This window comes from Poecilia formosa, unplaced genomic scaffold, assembly GCF_000485575.1.
Source record: "Poecilia formosa unplaced genomic scaffold, Poecilia_formosa-5.1.2 Scaffold202, whole genome shotgun sequence".
Lineage (NCBI taxonomy): Eukaryota > Metazoa > Chordata > Actinopteri > Cyprinodontiformes > Poeciliidae > Poecilia > Poecilia formosa.
The window spans coordinates 562,428-578,969 of NW_006800141.1; the positions used below are offsets into that span (position 1 = coordinate 562,428).

The following is a 16,542-nucleotide window of genomic DNA, read 5'->3' on the forward strand; positions in this document are numbered from 1 at the left end:
GACGTGTTTACGTGCGTGTGCTTGTGCGCGCGCAACCATGTCTAAATAGCGCCCTCTGTTGACATTGGACGACATGCACAACAAAAAACTGAGACATGGTGGTTCGTTTTAAATTGTCTTTGTGGCATTCGACAATTATTTTTTATTTTATTTTTTTTTTTGTAATTTTCAAGGAACTTCAGAAAATTAAACTTTGTGAGTCACATTTTACAATAGTGAAATCCAAAGATCTGGTCATATTTTCAGGTGGGCTGCATGTTGCACAGTTACTGTTGCTTTGCAACAAGAAGGTCAAAGTTTCAAATCTCAGCCTTAAGGTCTGTTTATATGGAATATGTGTATCGTGTGTGGGGTCTCTCTGGGTACTCTGGATTCCTCCCACTGTTAAGGTAATTCGTGTCTCTAAACTGCCCTTAAATATGATTGTGAGAATGCATGGTTGTCTGTGCACTACTGCCCTCTGACAATCTGCTCAGGGTGTATCCCGTCTGTCGCCCAGTGACAGCTGAAGACAGGCACCAGCAACAATTATTGTTAATGACAAAAGAGCTGAGAAAATAAGATCAATTGCACAAGAACAACAAAGATGTGTGGATCTGTAAAGGAATAAAGTTGTTTTGCAGTGCCATATTGAATAGAGTTGTTAAGGTGACACTCAGGTAGCACTAATATGGTTTTATATTGAAAAGGAATGCTACAAGTGGGATGTTTTCTTTGAGAGTTTTGTTTCTTTGAGGAAGTCAAAATGATTTGCACTATATGCCCTGTCAATGTTCGAGAAATGTTGGTGTGGTGCAGGAGATATGCCTTTCTTGTGTGCTTGTGTGACGAGTTTAATGTGTTAATTTAATGTTTTTCATCTTATAAATAAAAAGCTTTCTAGTTAATGTAACCAATACAATGTAGTTCATAATTGATAGAAGAAAGCTACTTTCCAACATTCAGCATTTTTCAACATTCCCTCATAGTTTTCTGAAGCATTGCATTTTGTGTGAAAGTCAAGAAATGAAATTTGGATCTTATCTGCAGACCAACATCTTCCACATGACTGTTGTGTCCAATACATAGATTTTGGCAAACCGTAAACATGGGATCTAATAACTTTTTTCAGTAAAGTTTTCTTTTTGCACTCTTCAATAAAGGTCATCTCTGTAGAGTGCATGGCTATAAGCTGGCCTGTCAACAAGTTCTCCTACCTGAGCTGTAGATCTCTGCTGCTCCTCCAGAGGTGCTATAGACCTTTTAATCTACACAATGTGTTTTGTCTGTTTCTGCAGATGATGCAATCCTTTAAATAGACAACCATTTCTTGGTGGTTGGCAATTACTACACAATCTTTCCATTTTCTGATGATGCATTAAACAGTGTGAGATTGCATAACCTCATCAAGGCTTTCAACTTGTTTACAACTTTATATCTGACCTGTGTTTGCCGTTGACCACAGTCTTCTTTGTTCACTGTTCACAAACAAACCTCTGAGGTCTTCACATGTTTATTTCTACTTATATTAAATTAGACGCACAGACCTCGCTTAAAAGGTATGTGACTTCTGAAGGCAAGAAAGTGTTGAGGAGTGAGGTAACATTACAGATGGGCTCTATAGAGACGGGATCACATCAGGGATCCTCTCTGGAACCTTTTCCAGTTTGCATTGGTGATGGACATGTTGACAGATGGGGTCAGGCAGGAGGCCCCATGGAGTTTGATGTTTTCAGAGTACACTGTCATCTGTAGTTAGAGTCGGGAACAGGTGGAAGAGAGTCCAAAGAGGTGGATGTATACTCTGGAGAGAGGAGGAATTAAAGTGAGTAGAAGCAAGACAGAATGCATGTGGACGAGCAAGAAAGAGACATGTGAAGAACAGTGACGCTCCAAGAGAACTTCGATAAAAAATGGATGAGTTGAAGTTGCCATGAGCAACTGTTCAAAGCAATGGTCATGGGTGAAGAAGATCGTACAGGTATGGAGGAGTGGATATACACAGGTGCCAGGAATGATTTGTGACAGAAGGATAGCTGCAAGAGTTAAAGGTTTGATTGACAAGATCGCAGTGAGATGTGCCATGATGTATAATTTGAAGGAGATAGCACAAACAAAAACACACAGTGTAGGAAGTGACAGAAGCCAGAGATGTTAAATTTTTTATTAGGAGTGATCCAAAATAGACAGGACTAGACATAAGCACATCGGAGGGACAGCTTAAGTTGAAAGATTTGGAGACCAAGTTGGAGAGGCGGGGAGATGGCTTAGACACGTGCAGTGGAGGGATAGTGAGCATATCAAACAAAGAGAGTTGCATTCAGAACTGCAAGTGAGGAAGAATGGAGGAAGAACGCAGGCTTATAGATTTAGCAAAGACGTATATGCAGAGGAACGACATGGCAGAAGGGGTTGAGTGAGATGGAGACAAAGACAAAGTTTGTCCTCAGCCATACAGCCTTACATGCAGAATATCTTTCTTGATTTTTGTATGATTTTAATGCAAAGAGTGAAGGAGACAAGTTTGACTCTATTATAATACTGTAGAGCCTTGTTGCGCAATTTTTTAATGCCTTCATATGTGCTGACAGCATAATAAAACTCCACACACTATACATGTGCCTTTGATTTTAATGTGACAGCCCAGGACGATCAGTGCCCCCTTCTGGCCAGCTTTCTCCAAAACATTCTGGATGCGCCCCTGCCTGAAACTCCAAATACCTCAATTTCAGAAGAAAATATTGAAGACGTTGGGTGTGAAAATCCGTTTCAACTCTGTTTTCTGCAGCAAAAAAATGTTTGCTTGGAAGAGAATAATAGACTGGTATCCGTGGTGATACAACAAAAAGGAAATTATGCAGACGCAAAAAATAAACAAATACAAAAACTAACAAAAAAAATCACGTAGAACAAAGGTGTTACAAGATTATCATAAATACAAAGGAAACAATGAATTGTTCCTTATAGTTTCTTTTGTTGTTTTCCATATTTGAGCTCAGATCTAGTGTTGTATTGTCCAGCATGATTCAGGTTGACATACTCCCCAGGCAGAGCGGAAGGATAAAATTAGACGGAGGGATGGATCAGCTGTATATAATATCCAGTAAGAATCAGCTGACACTTGTTTACACAAAACAAACTGTGACTTGCATTCTGTCTCAGTCGCAGATTCAATCTGGAAACGGGAAAGCTGGCAGTATAAGGATTTTTTATTTTTTTTAATTTTTTTTAATTTCCCCTTTACTTTTCTCCCTCCTTTTCATTGGGGGCATTATTGCATCGTGGGAATAACACAATGTGCACCGCGCTTACGCAACAGAGATCGTCACTCGGCAGAGGGTTTGCGGGGCAAGGACGAAATTAAAGCGAGCATTTTTGAATTCCATTTTTGTTAATCCCACTGATTTTCTGAAGGGATTAGCGGACCGAGCATGATAGAGGCACCGCTGGTTCGCCTGGCACCGCTCGGATCGGGAGCTGCAGACAGTAAGTGCAACACAACCTATAGGATCCAGAATGCACTGAGAAATCTTTTTTCTTAGTGCTTAGTCCTTTTCCATTTTCTCTCTTTCTGTCTTTCTTTTCTTCTTCTTCTTTTTCCATCTTGATCTGCTGGGGATATATTGCTGTTACTTATGCCTTTATTTTCTTACTCTTGTTAGTGCCTAAGAATGAGAAGGCGCGCTGAAATTCCCACCAGATTGTTTTGGCGCACGTTTTGTTGAGATGTACTTTAATTTTTTGATATTGCGCAAGAATTTATCTCAACTTCAGCGTGATTTTAGATGAGTGGACTGAAAAAAAAAAACACTTTTACATATTTATCCAGATACGCTTTTCATTTTTGTTAATGCTTTACATCCTGGTTTAGTTATGAAGGACCCATTTTACTGATAATATTTAGCAATATACAAGAAAGGACGTAACAATAAGTCATGGTTCTAAAATACTTAACTAAAGCATTTTTTTTAATTGAGCAACTCTTTCCTTTTCTTTGTTTTGAATGAATGGCACAAACAGAGAACTTATTTGGTGTTTAACACCCCCCTATTCAACAAAAGAAAATAAAACATCTTATACTGCTTAGGATTGTAAGGTCTCAGTAGCAGACAGCAGTTGCTTATTCTCATTCTAAAGGATTATCCTGTGCCCTGCAAAGTAATCACTGGATAATGCAACGTGACTGAATCCACAATAAAGATCTCCTCTCAGGAGAGAAAGAGCAACCAGCGATGAATATAACGGAAATGTCTCAATCATTCTTGTGAGTAACAGTTTCTAATTCTCTGCTTTATTTTTTTTTTTCCCTTCAGAATATTTCAGAGCCTAACCCCTTTTTCGTATCGCCCGACCAATGGATGAGGAGAGATCTGCAGGTAATGTTCTTTCTAAGTCCACTTGCCCTGTACCGACTGGCCTTCCCATCAACTGGGGACTCATCACTGGCCCTGTACCAGAGCCTGTTTTCGGAGCATCTTCTTTAAAGACCTCGCTGCCTCCTCACCAGAGTTCAGCCTCGCATGCACTACAGACCAAAGTGAAGTCGTTGACTCAGAGAAGAACAAGAGGCAGGGAGCGAGAGAAGGACAGAGAGAAGTTGGACGCAGGCGAGATGCGCACAAGTGGCTCCCCTGGGCAAAATTCACCTGAAGTGCTCCTGAGGCAGAGGCAGAGAGCCAAAGGCCAGTTGTTTGTGCCGTCAACCTCCTGGCGATCAGGTGCTGCAAAAGACTTGAGCAGCAGCGATGAAGATGAGGAGGTAGAGGTTCAGGTTCGACTGGAGATCCACAGTCCTCCTGTGGACCTACAAACGGAGCAGGGGACAGAGGAAAGCGACGAGAAGTCAGAACAAAATGAGGGCCAGGTCAGCTGTTGTGGGCTCGAGGAGGGCACCAGTCTGGAAAGTCTCCTCTCAGATAACTCAAGTAGCAGCAAGGATGACCCGTTGCCTCCTCCTCCTCTGCCTGCCGTCTCCTCCTCCGCTTCAACTACGTCTGCTTCCACCTCGTCCTCTTCTTCAGCGAGACACTGGGCACCTCCAAAGGGCTTCTGGAGAGTAGCAAGGCCAGAAACATTGCTTCTCAATGGGGTCGGCCCTCACGACATAACCCCGACATTACCCTTGAAGGACTACACCCAGATGGAGGCAGTGGAAGCGGAACCTCAGTGCAAGTCCAAACCTTCTGAAGCAGTCGGCAGGAATGAGGCACAGAGTGTGGCTGAGGACACCGAAGCGGCGTCGGTGTTCAAACATTCAGATAGCGTGGAATTTTATCTGGACAGATGTGAACAAAGCGAGGCAGATGTGGCGGATTCAGCCAAAGGGCTGTGCAGTTCTGACAGCTGGGAAAGCACGTCTTCTCAAAGTGGAGTGCTGCGTGCTGACCTGAAGCTCAGGGTGAAGGAGAGGGCCTACGCAAAGCTGAGGGAAAGACAGCAAAACTGCAGAGAGGCGCGTGATCGCCGCGGAGGAGAAAGCATCGACTACTATGGGGACATAACATACAGAGTAGATTATAAAGGTAAGCGTCTTAACGGGAAAAAAGCCTCATATGTCCTACCTTCACAAATGTAAACACTACTGGATGGAGAAATGTGTAATCAATGCTTCAAACAATCTATAAAAATACATGATGGTACCAAGATGCACGTCCCTTCTTTAACTTTCTTTGCTGATATATTTTTTAAAAGTAGATTGTGTCACTTAAATTATCCCTAAGAGAGCTATGCAACGTCTGACTATTAAAACTCCAACAATTCTTATAAATAAAAGTAACCTAAGAATCTTTTTTTTTAATTTATTTATGCTTTAGGAATTTAAATTTGATAAAAGTTTTTGCAGACTTTCTAATTCATAACTTCCTGCTTCCCTTGGGAATGAATATGACATAACACAGAGGCCCACTTCTTTCAGCTGCTCTTCAAAATAGGAAAAAGCAAGAGAATATGCCATGCAAGAAAGTTAAAAGAGATTTGATCTTCAAAAGTTTTTTTTAAATTGCCTACAAGAAAAAAAGACAACTTTCCTAAACATTTTATTTTGAGCTTCATTTAACCAGGAAAGTCCCATTGAGATTTCAAACTTATTTTTCAAGGGAGTCCTGGGCAAGCAGCAGCAAGAGTTATGCAACTTACACAGTCACATCTATAATTTAAAAAGCTTAAAACAACTCCATTTGTGACAAACATGGCTAGATGAGAACCCCATTTTATCTTGCTACTATGCACAAGTAGCACTTCTCTAAAAGTTAAGAATAGTGGTACAGAGTGGGATCGTGGCCTTGGCAATGGGAACCGTCGGAGCTACATAATTATTTATGAGGCATGCCTGAAAAAAGCCTCATATGTCCTACCTTCACAAATGTAAACACTACTGGAACTTTATGTAAAACTGAATATTATGAGACTAAGAGGTAGGTTTTTTTGAACAACAAACATTATTAGTTGGTTTGTAAAATAAAAGCTTAATATGGAAACTTCTCACACCTAGTTTTAAGCATGATAGAGAATCTGTGATGCAACCGGTGAGTTATCAGCCCCGTTTTGTCATTTTTGAGAGACGGGTTCCACCCATTTTGCCTGGTGCTGGTGCTAGACTATGGCAGGCTGAATATTGTGAATGACTGAATGTAGTGTAAAGCCCTTTCTAGCTTTCTGAACTAGATAACGCACAATCCAAGTATAGGCCATAAAAAACCCCCCAAAAAACAAAAATAAAACATGACATCTTTCCACCCAATGAACACGTGAAATCAAATTAAAGGTACATTTTCTCCAATTATTGATCATTGGAGAAATGATCCCTTTGGGCTGCTTCAGCCCAAAGGGAAATTTTATTGTGAAGCTTTAATACTTTTTTTTTTTTTTTTTTTTACCAAGGATGCCACTAAGTATATTTATTGGCATGCTCATACTTATTATACTTATACTTATTGCATTCTATATATGGGAACACTTTATGTGTTGACATGATTTTGTTTTTGCATCATAAAATCTAAAAAAATAAATAAAAAATTCTTACAGAATATGTGGGTAAGTCCACTTTGTTTACCATCCAGCTGCTACAGTCATTCAAAGTGCCATTCACGAGCAGTTGCATGTCTGCTTAGGATGTTATGTTAAAATGTGGTTTGTAACCTGGCTGGTCCCCAGCTCTGAACAGATGTCAGATGTGCAGATGTGCATGAGGCTGTTGCTATTATTAGCAGCCAGCGCAGTGGGGGAAGTGTCCCTGTGTCGGTATCTCAGTTTGAGCGATGCTGGATGTTTTTGTATGCTTGAGGATGAGAGATTATGTATTATTCCGTGATGTTTATATATAAAAGTGTACATCTGCTGATAGGCGATGAAAAACATATTCATGAAAATACTCGTATTTTCTCCAGAGGCAAAATAGTACAGGATTTCTGTTTAGCTGATGTTAACTCAATTTAATTGTATCCAGTATATAAAAAAAAACATAATAAATAAACAAAAAAACATATTTATTCAAAGCAGAAATGCCCCTATTAGGTTTCAACAAGAACGGACTGCTTTCTTGGTCGCTGTGTGTGGCCCCAAGTATGATCTACATGAGAAGTGAACCTTAACTAAGTACCCTGTGCTTTAACATGTTTCCGGAACAAAGAGTTTCAAAAACAAGCTGTTCCAGCTTTAGAAAGCCACGTTATAAAAATTGCTTTTTCAAAATGGTACATTTGAATTACAGCTTACTTCATGTTCCACATCTCCTCTGACTTGTTTGTTTGTTTGTTTTTTCTCCTACTTTATGCCAGTATCAGGGGACCACGATGTTCTGGAGAGCACAGACACCACACTTCTCGCTCAGGAGCTTGAACCGTATTTGAGGTAAGTTTTGAAATTTTTTGTTTGACAATTATTGCATGTGGTGAAATACAACCCTTAATATCTTAATATCTACTTATAAAGTCAGTCTTGTAGAAAATCTGGATGGTCAAAGCAAGGGACCTTTAACGAGGAAAGACAACCACAAATAGTAATCGCTAAAGAAGCAGGTCTGTTTGGAGGATGCTACATACATTGGGAAGCTGAGATGACAGTGAAACTCATAGAGAATGACTACAGTGAATGAGTTACACTTTAGGGAGGGAATTACGACAATAAATAAAATATTTGACTATATTCTCATAACCTTTACCAATCAGGGATCTGTTAGAATAGGCTGCTAATTTCCTGAAGGTTGTAATTGATTGGATGAAACAAGGTGACAAACTCTAATCTACTAAAACACACTGAGCTCTCATCTTGCCACTCAGGAGAGAATGAATCACACTCTGTCCATTCTAATGATAATCCACGTGGCTGATGTATCATGCTATCTTTATCACTGGGCCAGGGGATAAAGAAGTACAGACGATGAAGCACAATGCAGAGCAGCTTAGCTTAGCTGCTGGGCGTGAGGATAGATGGATGGATGACGTTTCCCTTTGCTGCTTACCATCGGGGCCACGCCCCAGTCTTTTTCATCTTACATTGCATAAGGCAGCTTAGGAAGATTCCGCCCGATTCGCTCAATGTTAACTTAATCTTTCAAAAGTATGATGCTGAAATGCATCGACACAGGCCGAGCTATGCGCATTTCAACATCACCTCAGGTATTAGCGGTACTCAAATAAGTGCAGATCTATTTCAGTCTAATAACTCTTAAATCCCCTCATTCCCCTTGCTGTTTTAATCCCACGATGTGTTTTGGTACCAACCTCCGCTTTTATTTCGATCACCAGGTCACTTCTTGTAATAAGCGATGAGCTACCTTTAAGCCCAAGGCACGAGCAAGCCAAGCGTCTGCTGGAGCGAGCCAGGCTCAAGGCTCGCTCCAGCCTCCTCAAAGACGACCGCCCCAGACGCTCACAGTCTGATCAAAGATCCGCGGTGTAAGTCATTAGTGTATCGTGCTGTTTTCCCCTCTTTGCTTTCACTTACGCATGCCTCTTTGTTGTCCATCAGACTGCTCTTTGCCTGGTTTAGCGAGTTGCATAAGAGAAAGCTCTGAAACCTGACCGCCCTTTGCAATTACAAGGCTCAAACGGACAACTCTGTGAAAATATTTGCTCTTATTTTGTTCACGTAAGACTGCGAGCATCACGGCGCTTCAGTTATTCCCAAAATACTTTGTTGTAAGCGAGAAGCATCTAGTTAATGTGGGATTATGAGTGTTTGCAATATACCTTTCATTCATGAACATGATTACAGCAGACAGCAGTAACCGAGGCAGAGCACTACTTTTACCCAGTCATTATGTAATCTAAGATTGGATGTTTTTGATGAATTGGCAATGGGCCTGTGTTCGATTTAATGCTTAATAAATAATTTCCTCTGTACTTTTACTTTAGATGTTTTATTTGGCTTAATACTAGACAATATTGGTTCACATTGACTCATCAGTGGTATAATTGGACTTTAAAGCATTTAAACCACCCATTGTTGGTGTACATAATAACACAAAGTTAAACCACAATGACTTTTAGAAACTTTTCTATGTAAAAAAAATTGAGTTTACGCCTCTGAACTTTGGTTTAAAATCAGATATCCAAGCTTAAATGTATGCATGCAACCCAGTGGTTTTCAAACATCGGACAGATACACCTTGAGCCTTCTCACATTTTGTAATGTTTCAAACCAGCCATCGGGTAATTTAATGAGATTTTATGTCATATACTTTTACTGACTTTTTGTAGGAAGGAGAAAATTAATTCATGTATTTTTTACAAATAAAAATTCTGAAAAGGCGGCAGTATCATGCTGTGGAGATCAAAAGGAATATAAAACTTGGGCAAAGTCGATGCAAGATGAATAGAGATAAACATGGGTCAATTTTAAAAGAAGAAAATCTCCTAGAGGCAACAAAAGTCCAAAGACTTGAGCAGAAACTCAAATTCATGACCTGGCACTATGACACAATTATTTGGCTCAAGCCATATTAGCGTAATTGCACTAAAAGACAGTTCTACAAGTTATTGGTAACAAATACATGCTTCACTTTCAAGGTTTGAAAATAGTGTGAAACCCATCTTTTCTTTTTGTTTCCATTTCACAAACACCTGTGAGGTAGTCTTCTGCTGTTTGACACTGAAAAATGTTTTCTGAGTCACGTTCTTCCCGTTAACAGTTTCCACTTTCATTTATCTGAAAGTAGAAAAATTGTTGCACACATTTACACAGCGATGCTTTAAATGTCATTGATAATTACACGGTTTCTATTTTGTACAGGAAAGATCAGCAAGTTGAACCTCCCAATCACACAACAGCACAGAAAACTGTTCAAACCAAAGAAGATCCTCCATCCCAAGCCTCGTCTGGTCCTCTTCTGGTTCCCACACAAAGGGACTCTTCTCCCGTGAAACAAGCAGATCGACCGAGACGGTATGGCTGTTCCCCCACACGTGTGCGCTTTGAAGATGAATCCGAGAAAGAAGCCGAATCCCGCTATCTGGACAGAGTGAGACAGCGTGGCAGACCTGGAATGCCCAAGTCCAGGGCGAAGGAAAGTAACACAGACTCCAGCAGCAGCGGCTCAGAGAAGAGCAGAGGCCACAGGAGTATCTCTTTGCCACCTTCACAGAAGCAAGAAGATCTTGTGACAAATGATGAAACAACTGTTATCAAAGAGATCATAGTGCTAGTGAAGAAGTGTGAAGCGTGTGGCTCCGTAGTCAGGGAACCTCAGCCGGTCTCCTCACCCTCTGAACTTCAGAACAGCGAGCCACAGCAGACAGCTTCCCCAGAGGACCCGCGTGGAAAATCGACTCCTGTGTGGGCGCCATCAAACAAACCAGACGCGAGCACCCGTCCTAAGGCTCCTCTTACTGTCACGTTCGCCGGAGCTTATGTGCTGGGAGAAAATAAAGAAAGCAGCACCGGGTGGAAATCTTCTGGCTTTGGGAAACTCCGAAGACGGAGCAGGAAGGGGGAAAATCGTTTGGAGTCTGGTCACGGTCCGTACGGCCCATCGTGGGCTCAGCGACGAAACTCCAATCCACGGAACAGGGTCAACTTGAGCAGAGCTGTTTCGTTTGCTCCCGGGAGCCCCGTAGCCTTAGAACCACATTTACTGGAGGCATCCGGTGGACTTAGAGAAGCATCCGCGCCGTCGCTGCCCATAAAGTCAGCCCTGAAGTCAAGCTCGAGAAATCGCTCATCCGCAGGTCAGTCCACGGTTCAGTTCCAGGTGTCCCCTATTCAGGGAGGAGAAAGTGGTTCACAATCCCCGGACTCCCCTGAAGCAAGAAGGGAATCTCCCGTGTCTACAAACCAAGGGTCACCAGCAGCAAGCAGCCCAGTACCCTGCATTAGGCCCTCCACTCTTAGATACTCCCCAGCCAGAATCCCCACGGATCTGCCGTCGGCTGAAATCTGGGATGCCACGTCAGATGGAGCAGGTAAGTGAAGACAAGCTAACCGCTAACCGCTGTACAGACATCAAAACCTGTAGTTTCTGTTGTTAATTTCGAGCAGTAAATCCAACTCTTGCGTAAGAAGATAAAATTGGTTAATCCTCCTATCCTTTTGTAAATGTACTATATACTGTATTACTCCATGAGAGACCTAGAATTAAAATTCAACTCTGTTCTAATTAATATTTTCAAAAGTTATACAAATGATGTTTGATATTTATTTTCGATTAGATAGAGCAGTTTTTGTTTTTGCTTTGTGTGCAAATTCATATGGATATTCTGATCAGTGTAACCATTACTGTCATGACTAAGCAGGCGTAAGCGGGGAGACAGGTCCTGGTTCGGACTTTCGAGCTCTGCGAGGCATGGGTATGTCTCGGGCTGAGGACCTCAGAGCCGAGCTGCTGAGAGCTGAGCATCTAAAAGCCGAGGCTTTGTGGGAAGAAGGCTCTGACGGCTCCAGGTTTGCACTTCATAATCTTACACGCGAATCTCCTCCTACACCGAAGCTGTCACAGCAACAACTCTGCGTGGAGCTGTTCCAGCAGAAAGATTAAAACTAGAACTCTGAAAAACTGTACACTTGATACTGCAGCTCAAAAGATTGTGTGAATACTTCGACAATTCTGCCCTCTATTGGTGGGAGAAAGTAATTATGCTTTTGGATGTTACATAAACTCATTTGGAAAGTGAAGCACACAATTAAGGGGGTGATTCATAAAGCAGTCTCCTCCATAATTTGCAATTCTCTTGCATGTGGTACTTACTGTATTTCTGCACTGAATTCACAAAGCAGATGGCTCCAATGACATGCAGGTGCAAATATGACCATCCATAACACCAGTAATTTTTTATTTCTACCAATGCGAGGCCTTCATCTGATCATTTATTTTTACCTATACCGTGCAATTGACCATGCAAGCCTAACGATAACCTCTCGTCTAAGTTGTGGGGTAAAGACAGATCTTCTTTGCAGAGTTCATTTATTTATGCTGTGTTCATTGAACCTTAAAATGTGACAAAATGATCCCAGCGAGTTTATTTTATTATTATTTTCACTAGAATATTGGATGAAATCAACCTTCTCTAAAGCCAGCTACACTGCAGGTCACTATTTTCTTTATTTTTATTTATTTTTTTTTTTCAGTTTTCTGAACAAAAATTTGTAGTATATTTGTCTTGAGAATACAAAGTTGTTGTTTTTTTTGGCTGTAGTTTACTTCAGCGTGCATAAATATATATGTTCTTTCCTTTAAATGCATTTACCTCAGTGCAGAGACAGCATGCTAAAGGTGAAGGAACTTTTGAACTTCTGGAGCAGATCTACATTAGGATAGTTCTAAAATTAGAAGGATCTGAAACTTGCACACATTTAGAACCTGAAAATAACTTGGTGAATTTCTGCATGTTAGTAAAAAACAACAACAACAACAACAAAACAACAACAAAAAAAAACATTTCTTCCTCTTACAGAAAATTTGATGGGAGACCAAAACTTTTCCTGCGTCGTTTCTTTTCCTCCATCGGGCTGAATAGCGTTGGCAGACTGGTGAAGGGGGGTCGCTCCAGCAGCATGGAACAGCTCAGTCTCCCCACCGTCCAGCGGGCAAGCTCAGCCTCACCGAGCCCCACACGGAGACCGCAGCCTACCATTCGAATACAGAGGACCCCCTCACTGCAGACCCTGCACACAGTGAGCGAGAAAAACAAACTTTATTTTATGCAAGATTTTATTCATTCCCATTTGTCACATATTTCTGCCGGACCTCTCTTGAGATTATCAGTTGCAAACTTGTTGTCCGACATTGGAAGCACAAGGTTAACTCCTTGCATCAGTCATAAACTTGATACACTCGTGGCACACTTCAGCAAGCTCAAACTCTTATCAGTTGCAGTCACTTCTGGGATACGTGTAATGTTTTTACATTTGTCATACGGGCACTACTCCTCTGAAAACCGCTCTGAGTTTTGCCACTGTGCTATAAATGCAATACTTGTTACAATTCCACTTGTTCGCCACTAGGTGCTCCCACTGGCTCAGCTACGTAAAGCCTCCTCTGTCCAGAGTTTAGAGAGAAGAACAGAACGCTCAACAATACTGGGAGAAGTCCAAATACCATATGGCTTGGCACCCAGGTACGAAAATAAAATAAAAAAAGAGAGAGAGAGAGAGAGAAAGCCAAAAATCGGTAAAAGAAAGTGAATAATATAAATAATTTTTAAAACACGTTAATAAATTTTATCTGTTTTTCTTCAGCCCTGAAAGCCCCCAGATTGAGATTCACAGGGGCCTGAGTGATGAAGATGTAGTTGTCGCCAGAATGGGTCATCCAATGGGCCGGGTCACACAGGCTTTCCCTGATGGGACTATCTTGTTAGAGCTCATCAAACCCCCAAGTGGCCCCTTTGGTTTTGTTATTTCAAGAGGAAAAGGTCGACCAGATACAGGTAACATTTCTTTACTTTGACACTTACTTTAAAGCATTATGGTCAATTTAGTGCCTCAGTTTACAGCGTTAGTCCCCCTAACCACGGACCTCGACGTCCAATCTCTCGCATTTAAAAGTTTCAACAACCTTGATTCACATAAACATCCAATTCACAAGTCTCTGCAAAAGCTGATGCTATACTTAAAAGGGAGTTAGACTAGCTGGAGGACCACCTCCACAAAAACCATCCAAATAGCTCAACATGGGAGAGAAAACACAAGAAAAATTGTATTAATCAAAACTCTCGTGGTTCGCTGACTGTCACCTACAGGTGTATACGTCGAGAAGGTCGGCGATGGCGGGGTGGAGGGCCTGCTGGGCGTTGGCGATGAAATCCTACAGGTTAACGGGGAGGCGGTGGCAGGACTCAGTTTGGACCAGGTGACACGCCTCATGACTCGGGAAAGCACCGCCAACCTCCGGATCTTGCCCGCCCGATGCAATCAACGCTGAACGGCGCAGGATAGACATGGCACACAGCCCATTCCCTCTGGACGCACAGTCAGCCCACTAGCCGTGCACTGCGAACTGACTGGAGCACAATGTACACGCGACACAATGCATTTTGATGTAATTCTAGATGAATAGCACAACATAGAGCTAAGTTCTTTTAGAGCAAACAAATCCAGCTGCACAGAGAACTTAAAAATGTGGATATTACTGTGTATTGTAATAGGTAGGCTCTTACACCCAACACATTTTGTTGACCGAAACTAGATACATAAATTCAGTTCTATATAGTTTTTTTTATTATTATTTTAGCACCAATTTACACTAACTGTCGTATCAAGATATTTTAGTACTTCACGTTATGTAGAGAAATGCTTGATGAAATCAATTCGATAACATGGGCAGATTTAAATTTTACTGTATACATTCCAGTTTGATCCTATTGATAATACAATGCAGTCAAATGGATTGTATAATGCCTGCTGGACGATACTTTTCCATTTTCAGAAAAGTATCGAGATGAATGCATGGAGTGATTAAATTTGCAGCAATGATCCCCCCAGAGAAAACGTGTAAAGACTCAACATAAAATCCAAGTGAACTGAAATTCAGTGATCTTAATTTAACAAACAGACACATTCTCGTTCAGCTGTTTTTACAGCCCTTGAATGAAAGAACATCACAACCAGAAACTATAATGTAATGTATTGGGATTACATGTGATAGAAAAGCAGCAGAAAAGGGAAGGAAAATAATGGATGGTTTTGATCTTTCTTTTTATCGCAAAACATCTTAAAAGTGTAGCGTGTTTTCTTCAAGTCCATAGTTTGAATCCCATGTTGATTTTTGAAAATGAACACAAGCTTGGTTGAAGAGCTTATATTTGCACAATTTTTTTTTTGCAATTCTTGCCACAGTTTAATTTAGCCCTGAACATTACAGGGCCGTTTTAAAACACATATTGCTTTTAACGCTTTTATCAGAACTCTTTTATATGTGGAATTTATATCAAGCCGTAATGCTTTGGGTCATGGTCCCGCTGCAATGTGAAACTCCAAACCAAGTCTTTTGCAACTTTCATCAGCTTTTCCATTCAGACTGCCCTCTATCCATCTTCTAAGCAATTCAGCCTGGCCTTCCTGGCTGCCCCTCTCTTTAATGCTCTCCTTACCATTGTTTAAACTAAAAGTCCTTGCCCTTACTGTACTTTGCAGTTGTGCCACAGATTCATCATTTTCATACAATAGACTGACAGTATAGTGGGATGCATACGAGCTTGTTTAAGTTTGTTTAAATAAATCCACATCACGCTTTTGAATTTTATGGGGGTTTTAGGAAAAATATTTAAAACCATGCACCATTTTCCTTCCACCAAATCCCAGTAAAGTACATTTGAGTTTGGGGTTGAAATAGGACGAAACAGAAAAAAATATATATAAGTTCATAACTTATATTTAAAAAGAGACAGCTTGATGATAGACAATGTGAATCAAATCCATTTTTCTTTTATATGTTGCTTAGTTTGGTCACATTTAACACAGTCTGATAGAATTCTGTCATTTTTTTCATATTGTGGGACAATTTCTGGAAATGTTCAATACTGATCAGCAAAAAGACAAAACTAAAAGCTGTAAAAAGCTAAAAATAAATAAATTGTTTTACCTTTTATTAAGCACATGACAGCCCCTGTGTGGAGCACTTTGTTGCTTTTACTCCATGAACTGTGCTTTTTATCGTTCTCTTTTTTTTGATTTATTGATTGTAAAATAAAATATTTTATTTTGTCAAACATTATGCTTCAGTGTCATACCTTTGTTAATTGTGCACTTTTGCTTCACGAAACCATCTGTTCACAAAACGTTGGCAATGTTGTGGACTTAAAGTTAGAATAAAGTAAGCAAAACATAGAGATGTCGATAAAAATAATTCAAACACTGAAAAACATTCACAGGAGATTTACTTGTATATTTATTTATTTTCTTAATTATTGCTTGTATTTGTTTGCGTTTCAGCCACTTTTGCTGTTTGTCTTTTGTCAGCCTGACTAGCGGGGATTAGTTCACGGAAATCTGCTGTGAGGACAGGAAGCAGAGTGATGGTCGTGACTGGCGTTTCCACAGGTTTCATGGAGAGACGTGACTCCACCAATCAACTATCTATCTATCTATCTATCTATCTATCTATCTATCTATCTATCTATCTATCTATCT

The 16,542-nt window shown here is 40.7% G+C and overlaps 1 protein-coding gene across 2 annotated transcripts; it reads left to right on the forward strand.

Moving 5' to 3' along the window:
* Window positions 1-2,929: 2,929 nt before the first annotated feature.
* Window positions 2,930-15,762, forward strand: si:ch211-13f8.1 (uncharacterized). 2 transcript variants are annotated; one of them, XM_016679095.1, is made up of 10 exons: window positions 2,930-3,465; window positions 4,293-5,501; window positions 7,755-7,827; window positions 8,724-8,873; window positions 10,210-11,378; window positions 11,706-11,856; window positions 12,867-13,086; window positions 13,417-13,529; window positions 13,651-13,841; window positions 14,154-15,762. In XM_016679095.1, the coding sequence occupies exons 2-10, from the start codon at window positions 4,334-4,336 to the stop codon at window positions 14,333-14,335; spliced, it is 3,417 nt and encodes a 1,138-aa protein (XP_016534581.1). In that variant the 5' UTR covers window positions 2,930-3,465; window positions 4,293-4,333; the 3' UTR covers window positions 14,336-15,762. The 2 variants fall into 2 exon arrangements, with proteins under 2 accessions (XP_016534581.1, XP_007567095.1); XM_007567033.2 differs by having other exon boundaries at window positions 11,709-11,856.
* The last annotated feature ends 780 nt before the right edge of the window (window positions 15,763-16,542 follow it).